The sequence below is a fragment of the Bos taurus genome, chromosome 15 (assembly GCF_002263795.3).
Source record: "Bos taurus isolate L1 Dominette 01449 registration number 42190680 breed Hereford chromosome 15, ARS-UCD2.0, whole genome shotgun sequence".
In the NCBI taxonomy this organism is placed as follows: Eukaryota; Metazoa; Chordata; class Mammalia; order Artiodactyla; family Bovidae; genus Bos; species Bos taurus.
Window position 1 is genome coordinate 53,116,386 of NC_037342.1, and position 21,416 is coordinate 53,137,801.

The 21,416-nt window shown below is 50.7% G+C and overlaps 1 protein-coding gene across 6 annotated transcripts; it reads left to right on the forward strand.

Annotated features, from left to right (window-relative positions):
* The first annotated feature begins 849 nt into the window (after nt 1-849).
* PLEKHB1 (pleckstrin homology domain containing B1) lies at nt 850-19,969 on the forward strand. Of its 6 annotated transcripts, none has more exons than NM_001113278.1 (8): nt 850-1,141; nt 7,725-7,800; nt 9,167-9,319; nt 10,170-10,272; nt 11,371-11,410; nt 14,086-14,190; nt 18,084-18,183; nt 18,723-19,969. In NM_001113278.1, the coding sequence occupies exons 1-8, from the start codon at nt 1,124-1,126 to the stop codon at nt 18,857-18,859; spliced, it is 732 nt and encodes a 243-aa protein (NP_001106749.1). In that variant the 5' UTR covers nt 850-1,123; the 3' UTR covers nt 18,860-19,969. The 6 variants fall into 6 exon arrangements, with proteins under 6 accessions (NP_001106749.1, NP_001106750.1, XP_024830953.1 ...); XM_024975185.2 differs by lacking the exon at nt 850-1,141 and adding an exon at nt 4,471-4,657; NM_001113280.1 differs by lacking the exon at nt 850-1,141 and adding an exon at nt 6,318-6,437.
* The last annotated feature ends 1,447 nt before the right edge of the window (nt 19,970-21,416 follow it).

A 21,416-nucleotide genomic window follows, 5' to 3' on the forward strand; every position in this document is an offset into this window, starting at 1 on the left:
TGCGTTATGCAGCAGACGCGGGTTGGATCCCTGGATCGGGAAGATCACCTGGAGACAAAAACGGCAACCCACGCCAGTATTCGTCCCTGGAGAATTCCACGGACAGAGGAGCCTGGCGGACTACAGTCCACGGGGTTGTGAAGAGTCGGACATGACTGAGCGGTTAACACACATGCTGCGTTTAGAATTTGTAGTGGAATCTGTGGTTTTAGTTTGCCAAGCATCCCTTCCCTTTTTTCTTGTCATAGCACCGCCTCTTTGGTTGGGGAATAGGGAGACCTTCTTATGAATTCCACAATGATGCTGGAAAATCTTCTCTTTTCATCTGTTACTAAATCCAGAGAAGGTAATTTTGGAGCTGTCTGCACTGTTCCCTCACACCATCCTTCTATGAAGGAGCCACCCCAGGGGAGCAAGGAGAGCTGGGAAGAGCAGCAGCACCCAGATTCTCTGAGGTCAGCTTCACCTTTCCCTTCCTCCCCTCCATCCTTCTACAGAAGAGGCGGCAACTGTAGTCTGGAAAAGGTAGGGGTGGGATGGTTCATCCAGGACACAGGGATGCAAAGCGTGATTTGGGAGAACTGATTTCTGGGGCTGCACGAGGGGATGAGCTCCGGGGCAAGTAGGATCAGCCCTGGTGGATCCCTCAGCAAGGCGTGCAACTGCACGAAGGGCCGAGGTACAGGGTTAGCTGAGGTCAGGATTACAGAAACCCAGGAGCAAGACGGGGAAGCTTAAAGAGCCAAGCCGTGTCTCCAGGACCGGGGTGACGGCACGGTCAAGCCCGGCTGAAGGAACATTTAGCCCCGCCCCCGATCGAGAGGGGAGGGCGAGCCCCGCCTCCCACCCCGGGAATCTTACCGAGGCTAGTGCAACACCACTTCCGAATCATAGATGACTTGTTATCCGCGAACTGAAGGTCAAATAGGGGATCCACCGGTGAGCTTGGGGAGCGGACTGGAGAGAAAGGACGACTTTCTGTGGGAGCTGTGTGCCCCCTTTTGCCACCCCCGCCGGTTTCCACTTGGTAGCGCCTTCCTGATCCCCTTATCTCCAAGGCTCTTAGGGATATGCCCCCCTGCAGGAGCCTTCTGGGAAATGCTGCTCTGACGGCCCAGGAACCATGAGTCCTGCAGCTCCGGTAAGAGAGAGGTCTCTGGGACAGGACAAAGGACCCAGGGCAGGGTGGGTTCTGTTCTCAAGGGATCGTTCAGGCCTGGACAGTCTATCTTCTCTCGAATGACATCCTGGATCTGCTCCTAGGTGGGGCTTTGTGGGGTTGAACTATTCAAGGAAATGATCCTGGAGGAACAGACCGTGGTGGTAGATAAATAGTCTTCTCTTTCTAGTTGGGCCCCTTTCAATCCATTTTTGAGTGTCCTAGAAATGCCTTTCCAGGCCACAAATTGTACCACCTAGCTCCTCACCCAACCCCAACCCCAGTCACTATGTCATAAAGGCCCAGGCTCCTGAGCCTGTCTTCCAAGGCCTTCATGTTACATCCTTGCAACCCCTACAGCTTCATCACCCACCGATCCCCATGCCCTCCCACCCCAACCCCTGCACTCTGCTTTCCAAACACTGAAATACTAGATGCTTATTGTTGTTCAGTCACTCAGTCATGTCCAATTCTTTGCAACTCCATGGACTGCAGCACACCAGGCTTCCCAGTCCTTCACTATCTTCTGGAGGCTGTTGAAACTCATGTCCATTGAGTTGATGATACCATCCAACCATCTCATCCTTTGTTGACCCCTTCTCCTGCCCTCAACCTTTCTCAGCATCAGGGTCTTTTCCAGTGAGTCCTCTCTTCCCATCAGGTGACCAAATTATCAGAGCTTCAGCTTCAGCATCAGTCCTTCCAATGAATATCAGGACTGATTTCCCGTAGGATTGCCTGGTTTGATCTCCTTGCTGTCCAAGGGACTCTCAAGAGTCTTCTTTGGTACCACAATTTGAAAGCATCAATTCTTGGGCACTCAGCCCTCTTCATGGTCCAACTCTCACATCTGTACATGACTACTGGAAAAACCATAGCTTTGACTAGATGGACCTTTGTTGGCAAAGTGATGTCTCTGCTTTTGAATATGCTGTCTAGGTTTGTCATAGCTTTTCTTCCAAGAAGCAAGTGTCTTTTAATTTCATGGTTGCAGTCACCGTCCACAGTGATTTTGGAGCCCAGGAAAATAAAATCTGCATTTTTTCCTTCTATTTGCCATGAAGTGATGGACCAGATGCCATGATCTTAGTTTCTGAATGTTGAGTTTTAAGCCAAGTTTTTCACTCTCCTTTTTACTTTCATCAAGAGGGTCTTTAGTTCTTCTTCAGTTCAGTTCAGTCACTCAGTCATGTCTGACACTCTGCGACCCCATGAATCGCAGCATGCCAGGCCTCCCTGTCCATCACCAACTCCCAGAGTTTACCCAAACTCATGTGCATCGAGTTGATGATGCCATCCAGCCATCTCATCCTCTGTCGACCCCTTCTCCTCCTGCCCCAATCCCTCCCAGCATCAGGGTCTTGCTGAGTTCTTCTTCACTTTCTGCCATAAGGGTGGTGTCATCTGCATATCTGAGGCTATTGATATTTCTCCCAGCAATCTTGATTCCAGATTGTGCTTCTCCAGCCTGGCATTTTACATGATGTACTCTGCATATAAATTAAATAAGCAGGGTGATAATATACAGCCTTGATGTACTCCTTTCCAGATTTGGAACCAGTCTGTTGTTCCATGTCCAGTATTTATTATTATACTATTGTTATATTCTTAAGAATATTTTACTTGCTGTACCACTTTGAACATGATAGGTGGCAGATATTCAGGATTATTTACTGAATTCCAAATGAATTTCCTTTAAGATATCTAGCCAAGAGGAAATCTACAGAAATCTCTGATAAAAGGGCCTTTGTATCAGTCAGCTATCACTGCATAACAAGCTATCCCAAATTCAGTGGCCTGAAATAACACTTATTATTATACCTTACCTGTCTTTAGGTTGACTATGAGTAGGCTAATCAAGGCTGGGCTCAAATGGGGCTCAGGGGTCTTCTGACTTTACTGGGGTCACTTCTGTATCTAGAGGTTGGTTTGGGGATAGTCCTTTAGGCTGGGCTTGACTGGACAGCTTCACTGGGACACACGTCTCTCCATCCTCTTCCTAGGATCAGCTAGCCCCGAATATTCCCTGGCAATGGCAGACGCACCAGGGAACAGGCCCAGTCATGGGAGCATGTTTGAATACCCTGCTTGTGCCACATCTGCCAAAATCCACTGTGCAGGGTGGGGGAATTAGAACTCACCCTTCAGAATCACAGGGCAATGGGCACGGATATAAGGACTGAAAAATGGGAGCATTAACACATCTGCCAGGGTCTTCTTCCAAGTTTTGCTGCCAGGAAGCCGGGTAAACAGAACATGTGCTTTGCACTCTGTCCAACCCACAGCCCCAGAGGAAGTGTCACTTTGGGGTGAACTCAGTGCTACTTTGGGTGAGCTTTTAGGGTGTCACTTCCCCAGTAGCCCCTCTGTTATAAACACCCCACATGGTTCTATGGTTGGTTCTGAAACGGTTAAAGCTTAGAGCCCTTTTAAGGAGGTGGTGAATAAGGTCTCTCATGCTTTCCTTGAGCCTTGTGCAACAATGTATCTTGCCCAAGAACTGGTCTTTCTTTAGGAGCTAATAATCACACAGCACAATGTCTTACTCATGCAAATACTTGACTTGTACCCCTAATTACACAGCAACAGTATCTCTCACTCAGAGATGGTTGCCCAAACCCATTCTCCCTGACTAATCTTAGGCCAAAGTTATCTCGGGATGTATGCCTTGGGAAAGAATCTGGTGGAACTCTAACAACCTTGAGGTATTCTTTTTTATCTATTCTCAGCAGCCACTTGAGAAGTATATAGGCCCTGCTTAGTGAGGGTGGGTACTCTTTCGACCCCCTCCTGATGTCTATGTCAGAAGTTTCCTCTGTCCTGTCAGTTGAAATAAGAATCTTTGCTGCCCGAAGCTCTGAGTGACTGAGACTGTGTCTTTGGTCCCAGAGTTAAATCTTCTCCTTCGGAGACCACAAACGCGACACCAAACACCATTCACTATAAGCTATCGGTTTTTGGGTGGGTCTCTCTCCCGTTACACTGGACCCCCGCATAAATAATAATCCCTCAGCAAGGCGTGCAACTGCACGAAGGGCCGAGGTACAGGGTTAGCTGAGGTCAGGATTACAGAAACCCAGGAGCAAGACGGGGAAGCTTAAAGAGCCAAGCCGTGTCTCCAGGACCGGGGTGACGGCACGGTCAAGCCCGGCTGAAGAACATTTAGCCCCGCCCCCGATCGAGAGGGAGGGCGAGCCCCGCCTCCCACCCCGGGAATCTTACGAGGCTAGTGCAACACCACTTCCGATCATAGATGACTTGTTACCGCGAACTGAAGGTCAAATAGGGATCCACCGGTGAGCTTGGGGAGCGGGACTGGAGAGAAAGGACGACTTTCTGTGGGAGCTGTGTGCCCCCTTTTGCCACCCCCGCCGGTTTCCACTTGGTAGCGCCTTCCTGATCCCCTTATCTCCAAGGCTCTTAGGGATATGCCCCCCTGCAGGAGCCTTCTGGAAATGCTGCTCTGACGGCCCAGGAACCATGAGTCCTGCAGCTCCGGTAAGAGAGAGGTCTCTGGGACAGGACAAAGGACCAGGGCAGGGTGGGTTCTGTTCTCAAGGGATCGTTCAGGCCTGGACAGTCTATCTTCTCTCGAGATGACATCCTGGATCTGCTCCTAGGTGGGGCTTTGTGGGTTGAACTATTCAAGGAAATGATCCTGGAGGAACAGACCGTGGTGGTAGATAAATAGTCTTCTCTTTCTAGTTGGGCCCCTTTCAATCCATTTTTGAGTGTCCTAGAAATGCCTTTCCAGGCCACAAATTGTACCACCTAGCTCCTCACCCAACCCCAACCCCAGTCACTATGTCATAAAGGCCCAGGCTCCTGAGCCTGTCTTCCAAGGCCTTCATGTTACATCCTTGCAACCCCTACAGCTTCATCACCCACCGATCCCCATGCCCTCCCACCCCAACCCCTGCACTCTGCTTTCCAAACACTGAAATACTAGATGCTTATTGTTGTTCAGTCACTCAGTCATGTCCAATTCTTTGCAACTCCATGGACTGCAGCACACCAGGCTTCCCAGTCCTTCACTATCTTCTGGAGGCTGTTGAAACTCATGTCCATTGAGTTGATGATACCATCCAACCATCTCATCCTTTGTTGACCCCTTCTCCTGCCCTCAACCTTTCTCAGCATCAGGGTCTTTTCCAGTGAGTCCTCTCTTCCCATCAGGTGACCAAATTATCAGAGCTTCAGCTTCAGCATCAGTCCTTCCAATGAATATTCAGGACTGATTTCCCGTAGGATTGCCTGGTTTGATCTCCTTGCTGTCCAAGGGACTCTCAAGAGTCTTCTTTGGTACCACAATTTGAAAGCATCAATTCTTGGGCACTCAGCCCTCTTCATGGTCCAACTCTCACATCTGTACATGACTACTGGAAAAACCATAGCTTTGACTAGATGGACCTTTGTTGGCAAAGTGATGTCTCTGCTTTTGAATATGCTGTCTAGGTTTGTCATAGCTTTTCTTCCAAGAAGCAAGTGTCTTTTAATTTCATGGTTGCAGTCACCGTCCACAGTGATTTTGGAGCCCAGGAAAATAAAATCTGTTTCCATTTTTTCCCTTCTATTTGCCACAAAGTGATGAGACACTCATACTCATCCTTCAAGACCCTGCAGCCTCCTCTGGGAAGCCTTCCTGAACCTCTTCATCAAAGTCAAACTCTTCTTTCCCATTGTCAGATCATACTCTACTTTGTGTGTTTATGTTGGAACATAAACACTGTTGGAACATAAACACAGACTGGAAATTGGGAAATGAAGGGGCTTGTCGGATATTTCTTTGTGCCTTCTACTAATGCCCAGTGCCAGGCAACAAACTGAGTATCAAGAAAACATGGCAAAACTAGGAGCCTGGTTTTCTCCCTGTAGTTTTACATTTTTCCAGAAAATTAGAGCTCAAGATTCTTGGGGAAAAGTATTTCATGCTAAGTGAATGGACAACATAATGACAATAGCAAAATAAAATCACAGATGCAGCCTCTCACCTGTGCTCCGAGTGGGCACAGGGCTACCTCCCAGGAGAGGCTGTATAGGTCCCAGGTCTAGGCCTGCAGACTACAAGTCCCAGAAGGACTCCTGTCAGCCCGTCGCTACACGCCCCGCCCCCTCCCTGGGGGTGGGGCCCCGAGGCAGCTAGGCTCTGGGCTGCAGCGGGGAGAGTGAATTGCCCCAGGCACTCTGGGGCACTCAAAGCGCAGGCGCAGCGGGTTGGGCGGCAGCAGCATCAAGTAACCGGCCGTTTTGGCAGCAGCACCGCAACAGGTGTAGACAGGTGGGTGCATTAAGGGGGGCTGAAGAGGGAGTTTACACCTGGCCTTCTTGTCTGACCTATGTCAGAGCGTGAAGATGGGAGGGAGCGGCCAGAGAAGCAGGGACAAGGCGGGGCCTTCCACCCCAGGTGTGCCAGCCAGCCCTTGTGCTACGCAACAACAGGTGTGAGTTAGTGGGGGAGGGCACTTGGATTCCAATCCAAGCTCCATCACACAAGTACTGGACAGAGTTGCAGTGGGGCCCAAACTGTACATTGACTCACCTGGGGGTCTTTGAAGACTATCAGTGCTTACCTCCTGCCCTCAGACATTCTGATTTTATTGTTATGGGATATGGGCTGGATATTTGGGAGTTTTAAAAACTCCTACTGGGATAATGCTTAGAAGACAGGACTGCTGGGTGTGAATCCTGGCTCCACTGCTTACTAATCAAGAAGATCTGTGCGAGTGACTGGACCTCTCCAGGCCCCAGTTTCCTGAAAATAGCAAGGAATATTGTGAGGTAATAGATGAAACCACTTTAGAAGTATACCTGGCATATAGTGCTCGATAAATCATAGTTGCTGTTGAACTATTCTGTGCACTTTGTAAATGGGTTCTTTGTGTGTGTGTGCTCAGGCGTGTCTGACTCTTTGCGACCCCCAGGGACTGTAGCCCGCCAAGTTCCTCTGTCCATGGAATTTTCCAGGCAAGAATACTGGAGTGGGTTGCCATTTCCTACTCCAGGGGCTCTTCCTGACCCAGAAATCAAAGCTGCATCTCCTCGTCTCCTGCATTGGCAGGTGGATTCTTTACCACCGAGCCACCTGGGAAACCCTGGTGGGGTTCAAATGTGAGGAGGGCTCTCTTATCATGAAAGTCCCTTGTTCACTGCCATGATTCTACTATTATCTGCTGCCAGCATTTCAATATTCCAGGGTTTCTAACATTTTCAGAGTTCCTCACTCCAGTCTCTACCTGCCTGATGGACACCCTTTTACAGATCTAGATGTGGAGGCTGGGAAAAGGGACTTGGTCAAGGTTATGGGGATGAGATTGGAATCCAAGCTTCTGACCCCCACCCCCACCCCATTGCAAAGTGTGGCTGCCCTGCTGACCCCACAAGCACAGTGCTCTCATTATGTGCCTGGAGCCAAGAATGGAGAGGAGACAGACAGGCTTGCCCTTGTTTGTTTATCCACACTCCCTTAAACCTTTCCTCAGTGGCTCCCCCAGGGAGGACCGGGGCGGGGGCTTTCTCAGGGGAGCCTTTGTGGAGCAGCTGATGAAGTCTGTGATCCCCCTGACAGGTTCCGCCTGACTCCACCCTGGAAAGTCCTTTTGAGGAAATGGCCCTGGTGAGGGGCGGCTGGCTGTGGAGACAGAGTGAGTGACCCTGGGCCAAGCCCTGTCCGTCCTGTACCTTATCTGGGGCCAGGGGTGAGGGAAGTGGCCTGTTGGAGCTGCACAGTGAACCCTTCTCTCAAGAAACCATGCCCTTTTTATCCTTCCCTCCTTTGTCCATACTCTTCTCTCTGCTGGGAATGTCCTTCACATTCCTGGCTGCTTAGTAAACTACTTATTTTTCAAGGCACAGCTCAGGTGTCCCTTTCTGAAAAGAGCCTTCTCTGCCTTTTCTCTGCTCCCCACCCCAGCCCCTGCTGTAGCACCAAGTTGGGTTAGCAGCTCTCTTTTCTGTTCCCAGTGCCTCACACATACCCCTCTTATAGCACTGCTCAATACTTCACCGTCCTTAAATGTGGGCCTCACCAGTCCCCTACCTATATTGTCTCCAGATTGTGAGCGCCCCAAGTGCAGGGACTGGGTTTAACCCTCTGTGGCCCAGGGCTAGCCACAGAACAAGGCACAGAACAAAATGAAAAATGCCTCTGTTCCTCAGAATTTGTAAAGTTCTAAGAAGCTCTCTTAGTCTTTACCCTTTCCTGTTAAGATTTCCAGTCTCGAAATGTCTACAGCTAAGGGATCGGGCTTCCAGATCCACCTCTGACCAGAGTCATGGTCTGAATAAGAGCTGTCCTGGGCTAGGAGCTCCCCGATACCCCACGACCCATCCTCAGTTCATTCAGTCCAGCAAACACTGAGTCCAGGTCCTGCTGGGTTCTAGGACCCGTGAGGTGAGCTATGGACAATCCCTCTGCTCTCCATTTGGCAGAAGAAACAGACGCTACACAAATGACTGTCCCCCGGGGCCTTTGTTTTTAAAGTACACAATAACTGTACAACCCTCAGCAGAATGGATGCAATGGAAACTGAAGGTTTCCTTAAGGCAAGCCTGTGACGACTAGTTTTCTATTAATTCTTGCATAAATCCTATTCTGCATTCATACAAAAACAACTTAATGCTTTTTCTCTGACAAACTGTACATATAGAAACAAATATTCAATTGGACATGAACTTAAACATGTTCAATTGGACATGTGGAGGTGTTCCTATCACATGTCTTGAGATACTTAAAAGATTTCCAGCCTCCCCCAAGGAAGGAATCAGATCATTCATTTACCATTCAGCACATATATGGAGCCTTGACTATGTTGTTAGGCCCAATGAGAGGCAATGGGTGAGCAAGACAGAGAGAGGCCCTGCCATCATTTTAGGGAGCAGACAGACAAGGAAGGGGTGATTACAACACTGGGGGCTGGAGATAAGGGGATGCTGGGAGCCCACCCATGGCTCCTACCCCCACTCAGGCTCTGTGATCAGCCCGTATTGTGGGTCTGGAATATCACACAGGCTCCATCCTCCGCCGCTGGAAGCGGAACTGGTTTGCCTTGTGGCTGGATGGGACCCTGGGCTACTACCACGATGAGACTGCCCAGGATGAGGAGGACCGCGTGCTCATCCATTTCAACGTCCGCGACATAAAGATCGGCCAAGAGTGCCACGGTGAGCCTCTTTCTCTCTGTGACTACAGGCTCGGCCCTCCCACTGTGTCTGAGAACACCTGCCATTCTCAGGTGGAAGGCTCTTTGCAGCTTTCAGAGGCCTTCCACAGACAGCTTCTGGGCCTCTACCAAATCCAATTCATGTGGTGTAAGTTAAGAAATGAGTTCCTTCCTGAGTTCCTACTGCTGCTGCTAAGTCACTTCAGTCGTGTCCGACTCTGTGTGACCCCATAGACGGCAGCCCACCAGGCTCCCCCATCCCTGGGACTCTCCAGGCAAGAACACTGGAGTGGGTTGCCATTTCTTTCTCCAATGCATGAAAGTGAAAAGTGAAAGGGAAGTCGCTCAGTCGTGTCTGACTTTTTGCGACCCCATGGACTGCAGCCTACCAGGCTCCTCCGTCCATGGGATTTTCCAGGCAACAGTACTGGAGTGGGGTGCCTGTGCTGAACCTGGGCCCTACGCTAGGTTCACAGAGGTGAGTCAGACCCAGTTCCTGCCCTCTCCAGTGCTAGGAATGGGAAAAAACGAAATGAAATAAGACTCAGAGAACTTAAGTGACTGGCTCAGAGTTATCCAGCAAATATCCCTGACCAAGGCTCAGATCATAATTTTAACAGGGAAACTGGGAGAGAGATGTACCTAGCTAGGGAAGCAGGCAATGTGGAAAGGTGGAAGGGTCTAAAGAGTTGAGTAAAATCCCAAGGAAAGTATGTGTGAGATCAGAGGAGGTCAGCAGTGGCCAGTTAACAGGACCCAGAGAAGTCAGTTCCTGTTCTTGTTCCCGGTTTGTTGGGGAGACTCAGGGCCTGTGCCCTGTGGAAACCCCATACGTGTGTGTCCGCCTTTAGATGTGCAGCCCCCAGAAGGCCGGAGCCGAGATGGCCTGCTGACTGTGAACCTGCGGGAGGGCTCCCGCCTGCACCTGTGTGCTGAGACCAGAGATGACGCCATGTGAGTCACTCCCAGGAGACGATGGGGTGGTGTCTCGGGAACATGACCAATGACTTCCTCCTCATTGAGCCACTAGCACCCTAAAGGTAGTAAAGCAGGACAAAGACCAGTGAGCGTGGTGGTTCAGTGGAGGCTGGGCAGAGTGGGTTCGAATGACTTGCGGTGACTGGTGTGGTATCCAGTAAACTGCTGACATGGTCCACGATGAATTCAAGACTGTTGTGGGGAGCAGTGTGTGCACAGCTGCCTCAGGTGTGGCCCCTGGTCATTCCTCAGGGTCAGGTATCTAACAGCCTCTGAGGTAAGCCCTCACTTGGGGTGATACACGGGAACACACAGCCCTGTGGCATCTTCAGAGAGCCCTCCTCTCATTCCCTTCTTAGAAGATGGCCTGGGGTGGGGGTACTCTGATCTGAGGGATAGACTCTAACGCGCCTAACAGGTAGCCCGTGGGGTGCCCTGTGTTGGATGCAGGTCCATACTGCGAGAGCCTGGGTGTGTCTTCCTCAGGCGCCTTTTGCTCACTCACATTCTTTCCCTTCCTACTCTCTGGCAGAGGGTCAGTTGGCCTTCATGCTGTAGGAGAGTGAAAGAGATGGGATGTGTGGGAGCAGGGGAAGCCGAGCTCGGGGTGGACAAAGCACAGAGCCTCCTTGTCCACCCCAGCCAGGTGCCATGGCAACCAACAAAGGCTCAATTGTCCGGTGTCCACTAGGCATTCCCGGGGCTCTGGGGTCAGTTTGTAGGTTTGGGATGTGGAGGTAGGCTGCAGCCAGAGGACCAGCCTAGGCATGTCAGAATCTGAACCACTAAAGGACCACCCAAGCCCAACTGTCTTTTGTCTAGATGGGAAAACTGGAATCTCCCCAGCGGTGAGGAGACTATGGAATAAGAGTTATAGAACTGCAGCAGCTTAGCTGGGGGCTTGCTGTGTGACTGGGGCAGCTGAGGGGGTCCCCTTTGTCTTCCCAAGGGAGTGAAGAGGATCTCCCCCTTCACAAGGGACTGGGGCTAGAGGTGGGGTAGGGTCTAAAATGTGGGGCCCAGTCTCCCTTCTCCTGCACTCCCTCCTCACGGTCTCGTGGGTTTGCGTTGCAGAGCATGGAAGACGGCACTGCTGGAGGCGAACTCCACGCCGGTGAGCCCCCCTCCCTCCCTGTCTCCTCCCCACCGCTACTTGCCATGGAATCATGGGTGACTCAGACTTAGTCTCCACCTGCCAGCAGTTCTCAGTTTCCGTATATGTGAGTGAATAGACTTGTGCAGACTCAGAGGCCCTGAGTCCCAAGTGGAAAAGGACAGAAGACGGCCAATGGGTGAATAAAAGATATTCACCAAAAGATTTGGAGGAGGGAGAGAGAGGCCTCCAAGAAGGCTTGTTGAAGGGGGTGGCATGTGAGCAGGAGGAAAGGAACTATCTTTTATTCAGCAACTATTATGTGTCAGGTGTGGTATAGTTGTAATACCAGCTACTCTCATAGCCTTCCTGTGAGGTTGGGATTATTGTTCCCTCTCTGCAGATGATAAGGTTGAGCTTTATTTATTCACATAACAAATATTTACTGAGTTCCTACTATGTGCCAGGCACTGTGCCAAGGACCATAATCAGAAGGTAGCAGAGGAGATGTGGGCCCTGCCCTCCTGGACTCAGCCTAGTGGGGAGCTAGATGTGAAGTCACAAGTTAGAGTTAGTGGTTCCACCGCAGTGACGGGAGCTGCTCAGACAGAGACGGCAGAGTGCATTCAGTGTGCATCCACCGTGATGGCCTGATCCAGGTGGGAGTCCAGACAAGGCTTAAGATGAGACCTGAAGGATAAGAGATCAACTGAGTGAAAGGGGTGGGGTGAAGGGAACAGCTTTCCAGGCAGAGGGAGCTGCAGGTGCAAGGGCCCTGGGAAAGGTCATGATGTTGGCAAGTTGACAAACAGAAGGAAGGCTGGGGTGACTGCAGCTCAGGGAGCTAGAGAGCAGCTGGAGAAGGAGGGTTAGCAGGCCAGGCACGAAAAGCTGCGTTAAGGATAGGGGTTTCTGCTGAGAACACTGGAAGTCAGTGAAAGTTTTAAAAAGACCAGACTTGTAGTTTTAAAAAGATAGTCTAGCTGCTAGGTAGGGAATGGACTGAAGAAGGTCAAAGTGGATGCCCAGAGATCTGTTAGAAGGCTGGGACAGGTGCAGGGCATCTGGCTGGGGGTCTGGACTAAGGCCTTGCTGGCAAAGACAAGCTGATGAGGACAAGACACATTTAGAAGGTGGAGTCAACAGAGCTCAGTGACTGACGGAGGTGAGGTTTTGAGGAGCTGCCCAAAGCCCCCAGCTCTAAGGTGGCCCAGCCTGGCCTCAGCCCCCATCTGCCTGACCCCAGACTCTGTGCCTGCTCCTTCTACCTGTGGCACAGTAGAGCCCCTTCTCATCTGGAGAAAAAGTCTGCTGGGAAGTGGCAGGGAAGACTGGAACGCATTTAGAAACTCCCTTAGCATCTGCCTGCTGAGGGCTGGGCATTGTGCTTGAGGACCTAGCATCCACTGTATCAGTTAATCTTCAATAAGAAAAAGGAGGGGCTGGTATTCTTAGTCCCATTTTACAGATAGGGGAGCTGAGATTCAGAGGGGAATTGGCTTGTCCAAAGTCTCACGGTCGTAAATCAGTGGAAGAACCTGTATTGGAACCTAGGTCAGTGAGATCTTGAGGGAAGGGAATTATCCACAGAAGGAGCTACATGAGCAAAGGTGGGTAAGTGGCATGTGCAAATGTGTGTGTGAAGACACGTACGTCTAAAGGCCAGGAGTCTGGCCTGGCTGGAGGATAAAGCGTGGAGGGAAAGAAACAGGAGACGTGACCTCTGAGGAGCCACATCACAAACGCCTTGAAGTCCAGGAAGGAAGTGAACTTTATCCCGAGGGCTGTGGGGAACTATAAAGGGCATTAAGCAGGGGGGCTGTGGTCAGGCTTTGGGGAGCAGACTCAGGCTCTGGGTAGAGGCTGTATAAGAGGAGGCTGGGGTGGTGGTCAGCTGGGTAGAGTTACCTGGCTCTGAGCTCCAAATCTGGCTGAGGCAGGGCAGACCCGTCGTCCCACCCAAGAGGGTCAGAAAGAAGGAGTCGAGGGCTGGCCGTCTGCACTCTGTGACTCTATGAAGCTGCCTGTCCCTTCTCTGCGCCCACCTTCCTGCTGCTCTGCTTCCTCCATCTCTCTGCTCCGACCTCCACTCCACCTCCCACCTCTACACGCACGTACACGCACACCTCCCTCTGGTCCCTACGCTTGCTCGAACTGGGTGTATTTGTGCCTCTGTGTCTTTGTACCAGTGTTTGCCCACCTCTGAGTGTTCACGCCTGTGTCTGTCTGTCCTGTACCTACATAGGAGTGACGTCTGCTTTGTCCCTCTATATCCTGAAGGTTTATACCCTACAGTGGGTGGAGGTTCCAGGAGGAGCCCCTGACTCTGGCTGTTGCAGGGAACACAGGGGTGGGGGGCACAGTCATGGGTGATGGGTGCAGGTGGACGGGTCAGTGATGGGAGCTGTCTGTACTCCCTGGAGACTGGGAGCCTCAGCGGCCTGGAACAGGTGAAGGTGGGCCAGTTCTGGAAAGACACTACTGATCCTTCTTCTCTGTGTAACTTCGGCAATTTCACCACCTCTTCTGAGCCCCCCACCATTACCATGGGCTGAAGAAGAAGAGGATAGCTGTTCCCTTGCCCAGCTGGCAGAGGGCTTTGCTAGGGCCTATGAGGAGCTTTGAGTCTCTCCAGATGTAGAGGGCCTCTGACACCCCCCCTTCCTCCCCTTCTTGGGTTTCTGTGGCTTGAGCAGGCCCCAGCTGGAGCCACCGTCCCTCCCAGGAGCCGCCGGGTTTGCCCCAAGGTCAGGTGTGTGACCCGCTCATGGAGCCCCTGTAAGGTTGAGAGGCGGATCTGGGTAAGTGCTGGTTCAGCCCTCCCTGCCACCATTCTGGCCACCAGGATGTGCCTCCTGAAGTGGCCCAGCCACATCCCCTCCCTGCTCACAAACATTCCATGGCTCCCAACCATTCGTACGACAACCAACCCTGCTTTCACGGCCCCTGGGATCTGGCCTGGGCCAGACTCGCTACCTTGTCTCACTCATCCCCTGTGCTCCAACTGCTCTGCTTTATCCTCTGCTCCCAGCTGTGCCAGCCCTTTTTCCGCTCTCCAGACTCAGTATATGCTGCCCTCTCTGCTGCAAAGACCTTTACTTTCCTTACTCACCTGACAAAATCCTCCAAGACACCCTGCAAAGACTGCCAGCTCCTCAGGGAGGACTCCCAAACCTCCAGGCATTGTCACCCCCTCCTACCGCACTAGTGCTTGGTACTAGCATCTTCATTCCGCCTGATTTCTAGTTCCTTCACTTCTGTCTCTAGTCTCCCACGAGACCTGCAACTTCCTTCAGGGCAAGAATTGGGTTAGGTCAGCTCTGCCCCTTGGGAGCCTGGCACAGTGCTAGGTATACAGCAGGTGTGCAATGAGTGCTCAGCGATGGGGGCAGTCTATTTTGACTCTCCTACTCCTGGTGCATGAAGGTGGGGCACAAGAAGGCCCCAGTGAGTGTTCACTTAATGGGCAAATGAATGAATGAAGAAAGGGAGAAAGGAAGGAGTAAAAAAAACCTATTATGGCCTCACTACTGCATATTATAATTTAGTCCGTGTCTGTCTCCCTGCCACACACCCCAGCCAGTGTTTCCAGAAAGCAGGATTTGGGGACGAATCCTCTCTCTGTCCCCAGTGCTCAGCCTGGCATGAGATGGGTGCAGCGAGGGGGCTTGGGTTAGAGTACCTGTGGTCAACCGTGAACTTTTCTGACACAGTGACGCTCAATGTAGCTGTGCGTTAGAATCGCTTAAGGACTTAAAAACAGTGCAAATGTTCAGATCCTACCTCTGGATGTTCTAATTGTGTAGTTCTGGGGTGACGCCTTGGAAATCTGTGGTTTCAGAAATTTCTCCAGACAATTCTGATGTGCAAAACCACTGAGCCCAGCAGTGCTAGCATCACCTGGCTGCACAGATGTGACTCTGCTGGATTCTCACTGTGCCTTGGGAGTGGGCAGTGTAGGAAAGACTGTCCTCATTTATAGATGAGAAGACTGAAGCTCTGAGAGGTTATCTAACATGACTGGGAGCACTTAATTCATCAGTGATTCCCAGCCCAGAATTCTAAGGCATCTATGGGTAAGACATCCTCATACCCAAACTAGGCTACAAACTGTTTCCAGTGGAGATGCCTAAAAATAGAATTTTAAAAGCTATAAACCTACGCATACACAACAGCTTTTCCTTTTTTCCCCGTTTGTGTGTCCTTTTTTCTAGTCTTCTTGAGTTATAATTGACATATAACATTGTCTTAGTTTAAGGTATACAACATGATTTGATATATTTGTATACTGTAAAATGATTATTAATGTACAACAGCTTTTCTGAGGGGAGGGGTCTATTTGTCTGTGATCTCCTGACTGACCCTGTCCCCACCTACAAAAGGGGCTGGACCTGTGGAGAGGGAGAGGATCTGGGGTCAAACCCTTAGGGTCTGCCTGGGAGGTCTCTGGAGAGTCCCCTGCCCCGTTGCCAGGTGATTCACATGAGTTTACCTCTGGGCCTCTTAGGCATGGAGGATGGAAACAAATGCCCCACAGAGACATGAAGTGGTGTTTTCCACTTTCTTCAGGGCCTGGGAGGGTCACTGGCTCACAGTGCAACTGCAGGGCAGATGTAGGCTCTGGACCTCAACTTCCCGACCAGTAAAATTGGGGATCTGAGAGCTTAGATCTCTTTAGTCCCTTCTAGGCTTAGAGCTCAGATCCTGGTCACCCCCAGCAGAAACCCCTATTGGGTCACCCTTGGGGAAGGAGCACAGCAGGGAAGTCATTTGGGACTGAGCCTTGTTTGTCTGAGCCTTCTGCATTGCTCTGGGTCTGGTCATTGTCCCTAACTTGAAATTGGACTTAAGAATTGGGTGACTCTGTATTTGACTTGAGATAAATTCAATATATTATACACCTGCCATATTCTAGTCAGGCCTATTTTTAGACCCAGGTGGTGGTGGGAGTGTTTTCCTCAAGTATGATGGGAGAAACACCTCACAGGGATACCAACAATAAAACCACAGAGTGGTTGGTGCTGTGATGAGGGAAGTCTAAGGGCTGTGGGTGCCCCAGATGGGGCCCTAACAAAACCTGAGGTTCAGAGAGAGTGATATGTTGAGTATGAAAGACAAGTTAGGTAGTTGAATAGAGAAAGATGAGAAAGGCATCCTCATCAAAGAGAAATGGCATAGATATTTGAAATCACAAGGTGTACTTGGAGGACTTCTCCTTACAACCAAACTTCTTGAAAGAGATGTCATGATATGTTGACTCCATCCCTCACCTCTCAACCATTCTTCAATCCTCCATAGTCTGGCTTCTTCCTCGAACAACTCCTCTGAAAAGTGTATTCAAGGTCACCCACAATTTCCAAGATGCCAAAACCAATGGCTTATTCTCTTGGTACTGGACAAGAGAATGGACAGAAGAGCATATTTCGAAGATAAAATCATGAGATCCGGTGATAATGTGATGTGGGAGATGTGTGTGAAGACAAAAGTGCCAGCCTGCCGTCTTGGTTTAAGTGTACAGTGGTGGCGTTTACAGAAAAGCATTTACACAAGAGCAGGTTTGGGGGGATAGAAGGATGATGGAATTACTTTGAGATGCATTAAGTTTGGACACCTGAGCTTCCAAGGGACCACCTGGACCATTTAGGTGGAAAGCTCAGAAATATAAGGTGCAAAGGGGCTAAGAAGAGGGAGCCAGAAGAGAAGGGGATGCTGCCCCCTCTTCAGGTCTGTTCCCTTTGGGTAAAATGAGGGTCTTTTAGGAACTTAGGGTCTTTAGGAACTTAGGAACTTTAGGTCTTTTAGGAAATGAGGAACTTCTGTTTAATTCAGCTTATATTTATTACTCCATGCTAGTCACTAGGCCCTGATGGCAATACAAATGAATTAAAGTCATTGCCTATAGCTCATGTCAGGGGTGCAGGCAGGAGACATCAGGAGGAAGGCCAGGAACACGAGGCACAAGCATAGGTCACAGAGAACTCAGGAAGAAAGGATTTTTTCTGAGACCAGAAGGTCTTCCTGGAGTGGGTGACCTTTGAGTCAGGCTTTGAGAAATTGATAAAAATCTAATGAGGGAGGGAAGGTGGACTTCTATTTCTCCTTCCCAGAGAGAATGCTGACTGTTCTCTGAGCCTACATCCCTGGCTGTGTGGTAGAGTGGAGAACAATTAAGGACAAGAGGAAATAACATATTATTTCCTCCCTCAGGGCCTGGAACGTGATGGATGATGCTTAATTATGCTTTAGTTACTTCTCATCTCTATCCTTCCTTTCCCTTCCTTCCTCCACACCCCTCTTTTATTTCCTTGGCCTTGTCCAGGCCCTCTCTCCATGACTAGGAGAGTAGAGAAATCCATTGGTTTTCTCCAAGTGTGACCACTGGAAAGCTGCTATTTGCTAGCAAATAATAGCAAATCTATCAAAGGAAGTAGGGAGCCATGGAGAATTTTTGATCAGGGGAGTGCTAGGTAGGAAAACCGGGGCAGGAAAATGGTATCACTGGGAGCTGAAGTTTTAGGTAACAGTCTTGTGGGGAGGTGGGGCTTTTCTTCAGGAGATTGCTGGTATCTGGAGATCCATTTCTAAATTTGGCGGGGTGGCGCTGTGGGCCTAGAAGGGTGTGAACCAGGTGTGAGGGGTAGGGGACCAAAGCCTGGCCCAGATCTCTGGCAACTGACCAGGCAGGGCTTCCCAGGTGCGTGTCTACAGCCCGTACCAGGACTACTATGAGGTGGTGCCCCCCAACGCGCACGAGACCACGTATGTCCGCAGCTACTATGGACCGCCCTACGTGGGTAAGTCTCTGGCCCGCCCTTGCCCCTGCCTATATCCCCACCCACGGTCTGTCAGTCGGAACCAGGCCCCACCCTTCCCAATGGGACCCTCTGCAAGGCCCTCCCCATCCCATAAATCCGAACAGCCCTGAGATGAGAGCCCCTCCCCACTCCGAGCGGACCTCTTCCCTAGGCCGGCCCCTATTCACTGGCTGCCCAGCAATACCCGTTCCTGAGTTGGTAGCGACCCCTGGTGGCTGATGCTGGAGACGCGGCCTCCCCTCACTCCAGGGTCTAGCGGTTGGGAAGGCCCATCCTCGGGTGTGGTCCAGAGATTCTTAAGAGACCCCGCGGTTTCTCCGCCGGTCCACCCTAACCCCATGGTCCCAGAATGCCCGTAGCAGATCCAGGGAATAGAAGCCGTGGGGACAGAGCGCGCATCCTTCCTGTTTGAAGGCCTCAGTTTCTCCGACTGGAGAGTGGGCTCGGGACCTAGTGGAAGGAGGCGGATGATCTCTCTGCTCTCAAGCCCGCGGCCCTCACAGGTTTTCTCTCTGCAGGGCCTGGAGTGACGCACGTAGTGGTGCGGGAGGATCCCTGCTACAGCGCGGGCGCCCCCCTGGCCATGGGCATGCTTGCGGGAGCCGCCACAGGTGCCGCACTTGGCTCGCTCATGTGGTCGCCCTGCTGGTTCTGAGCCCTGGACCCTGCGCACAGACCAAAAAGACCCCCTGTCTCTTTGGTCCCACCTTTCACTAGCCAAGCCCTCTCCCACTTTGGAAGCTATTATCCCAGGCACAAACATAGCTCAAAATCCTTCTATCTACTGCTAGACATTCCAGAAATCCATTATAGACATTTGGATATGTTTCTCCCAAATACACCAGGACATAGAAAACGCAACTCATGGGGCTTCAAGTTCCTCAGTCACTGGTGACACAAGAATCAGGTTCTTTCCTCTGGCAGCTCCAGGCTTGGTGGGGGCAAACAGGAGTAAAGAAACACTTGACAAAGTGGAGTTATCAGTCTTTTGACAGTATGAGGGCAAAGAGTGAGGAAGGTAGGCTAGGACTGTAGTTGTTGGCAAGAGTCCAGAGCTGTGAACATAATGGCATGTCTGAAGAATCGGAAGGGAGTCATTTGGGCTGGAGTGTGGGCAGGGGCCAGATCATGATGGTCCTCCAGGCTAAGAAGGTGCTGAGTGAGGGGGAGATGTGAGCCTTTTGGAGGGAAGTTTCATGATTGCACTTATAATGAACATATTGCCTGTTTTAATACCCTAAGACTCCCTGAATTTAGCCCCATTCTTCCCACTGCTAGATTTCTGGGTCCCTTGTTCCTTCAATGCTCAGAAAGCCCCTTCCATGTCAGGGTACTTGGGGCAGCAATTGAGCTGAACCTGAGGTCCCCTTGCTAGGGGGCAGGTGAGCTCTCTTTGTGACTTGCTCCTAGGTTGGTGCCTCCATCAATAAATGATTTTCTACTCCCCAGGAGGTTGGCCCTCTATCCATAGCTGTGGCTATCACCATCTCAGGCTCTGTCCCTTGCTTCACTCTGGGAGAGATGGCAGTGTTCACCTCTGGGACCTGATCCATCTTTGTCTCAGTCCAGGAGGCCCCACATGTGCCTCCTGGAAGGTGGCCCAGCAGTCTCATTTGGTCCCCTTCTAGTCTCCTCTCCCATCCTGTCCCAGTCACTAGCAGAAATGCTAACATTCCTGCCCAGTAGCCAGAGTAGCGTGCTAAAATTCCCTTGTAGATAGGGGCTCCGGCTGCTGTAGAAACTAATAAAGGTGTGGTTGGCTCTAGCCCTGACTCTGGCTTTGTTTGTTCCCCCAAGGTGCCCTGTCTCCCTGAGACATTTCCATGACTCAGCACTGACTAGTGCCTTCTCTGGTATAGTGAGAAGAGTGTGGATTCTGAGGTCAGGTAGAACTGGTGGCAGCATGTTAGCTGCCATGAGGAATTTGGGGGGCAAGTCACTTGACTGTTCTGGACCTTGCTTTCCTACTATAAGCTGGCAGGTTGAAGTTGGCCATCCTTGAGGGCTTGACAGGAGAGGTTGCCTGAGAATCTCTGTCATCTGAGCTGATGCATGATCCAGGCCATGCCCTGCCTGTCTGAGCATCCTGTGGTATTGGGTAGGTCTTTTCCAGTAGGTTCCCATCCTTCTAGAACTGAGACAATGAGTTGTACTCATAAGACAAGGTGCCTACGGAAGGAAACAACCATCTTAAATCAGGTTTTTTGAGGCTGTTACGTAACAGAAATCCCCTTTCTCAAACTGATTTAAGCCAGAGAAGGGAAAATATAGGGGGCTTCCGTGGTGGCTCAGATGGTAAAGAATCTGCCTGCAATTCAGGAGATCCGGATTCAAAAGATCCCCTGGAGAAGGAAATGGCAACCCACTCCTGTATTCTTGCCTGGAGAATTTCATGGACAGAGGAGCCTGGCAGGTTACAGTCCATGGGGTCGCAAAGAGTCGGACATGACTGAATGAGTAACATACACACACACAAGCGAAAATACTGGGCCTCAAACCTGAGAACCCAGAAACTGTGTGGTCCAGGTACATGAATATTATCACTTAAACTTTGCTTCGTTTCCATCTTTACAGCCACTGAATCTACTGTGATCTGGAAAAGATGGTCTAAAACAACAGAGTTGAGAGAGCAGGTCTGGGGTAGTCTCCCACAGGAAATTTAGGGCACTGTTTCCAGAAGTAGATGAATAAGCGAGAGCTGGGAGGCAAAAATATCAGGTGTCCAACTCAGTTATGTTTCCAGACATGAACTTAAGAGGGATACATAAACAAATAGCAATGATTCCATGAAGTAAGATAGGAACATGGAACAGTAGAAGCTCTGAGGAAGAGGTGTCCAGCTGTGCCGAGGAGACTGGCTTTGAGATAGGAAGTGAAAATTTAGGGTGAGCCTTGAAAGGTGAGTGGGAGTTTGCAAACAGAAAGGAAAAACAACAGATAGAAGAAACGGTGTGCAAAGGCCTAAAAACACTTTAGATTTGAGAGTACTGAGAAATTCAGGCAATGGTCGGATGTCACAGCAAGTTGCGTGATGAGAAGGGGTAGTAGGTGGGCCAGGTTACTGAGGACCTCCCCCAGCCAGGGCGAGAAAGATGCAGATGGATGTTCCAGGTGAGTGGATTCTTTACCATCTGAGCCACTAGGGCTTCCCTTACTTCAAAATCTCCCCATTAATGATTGCAGCATGACTTAATCTTCCAGTTGTTCACTAG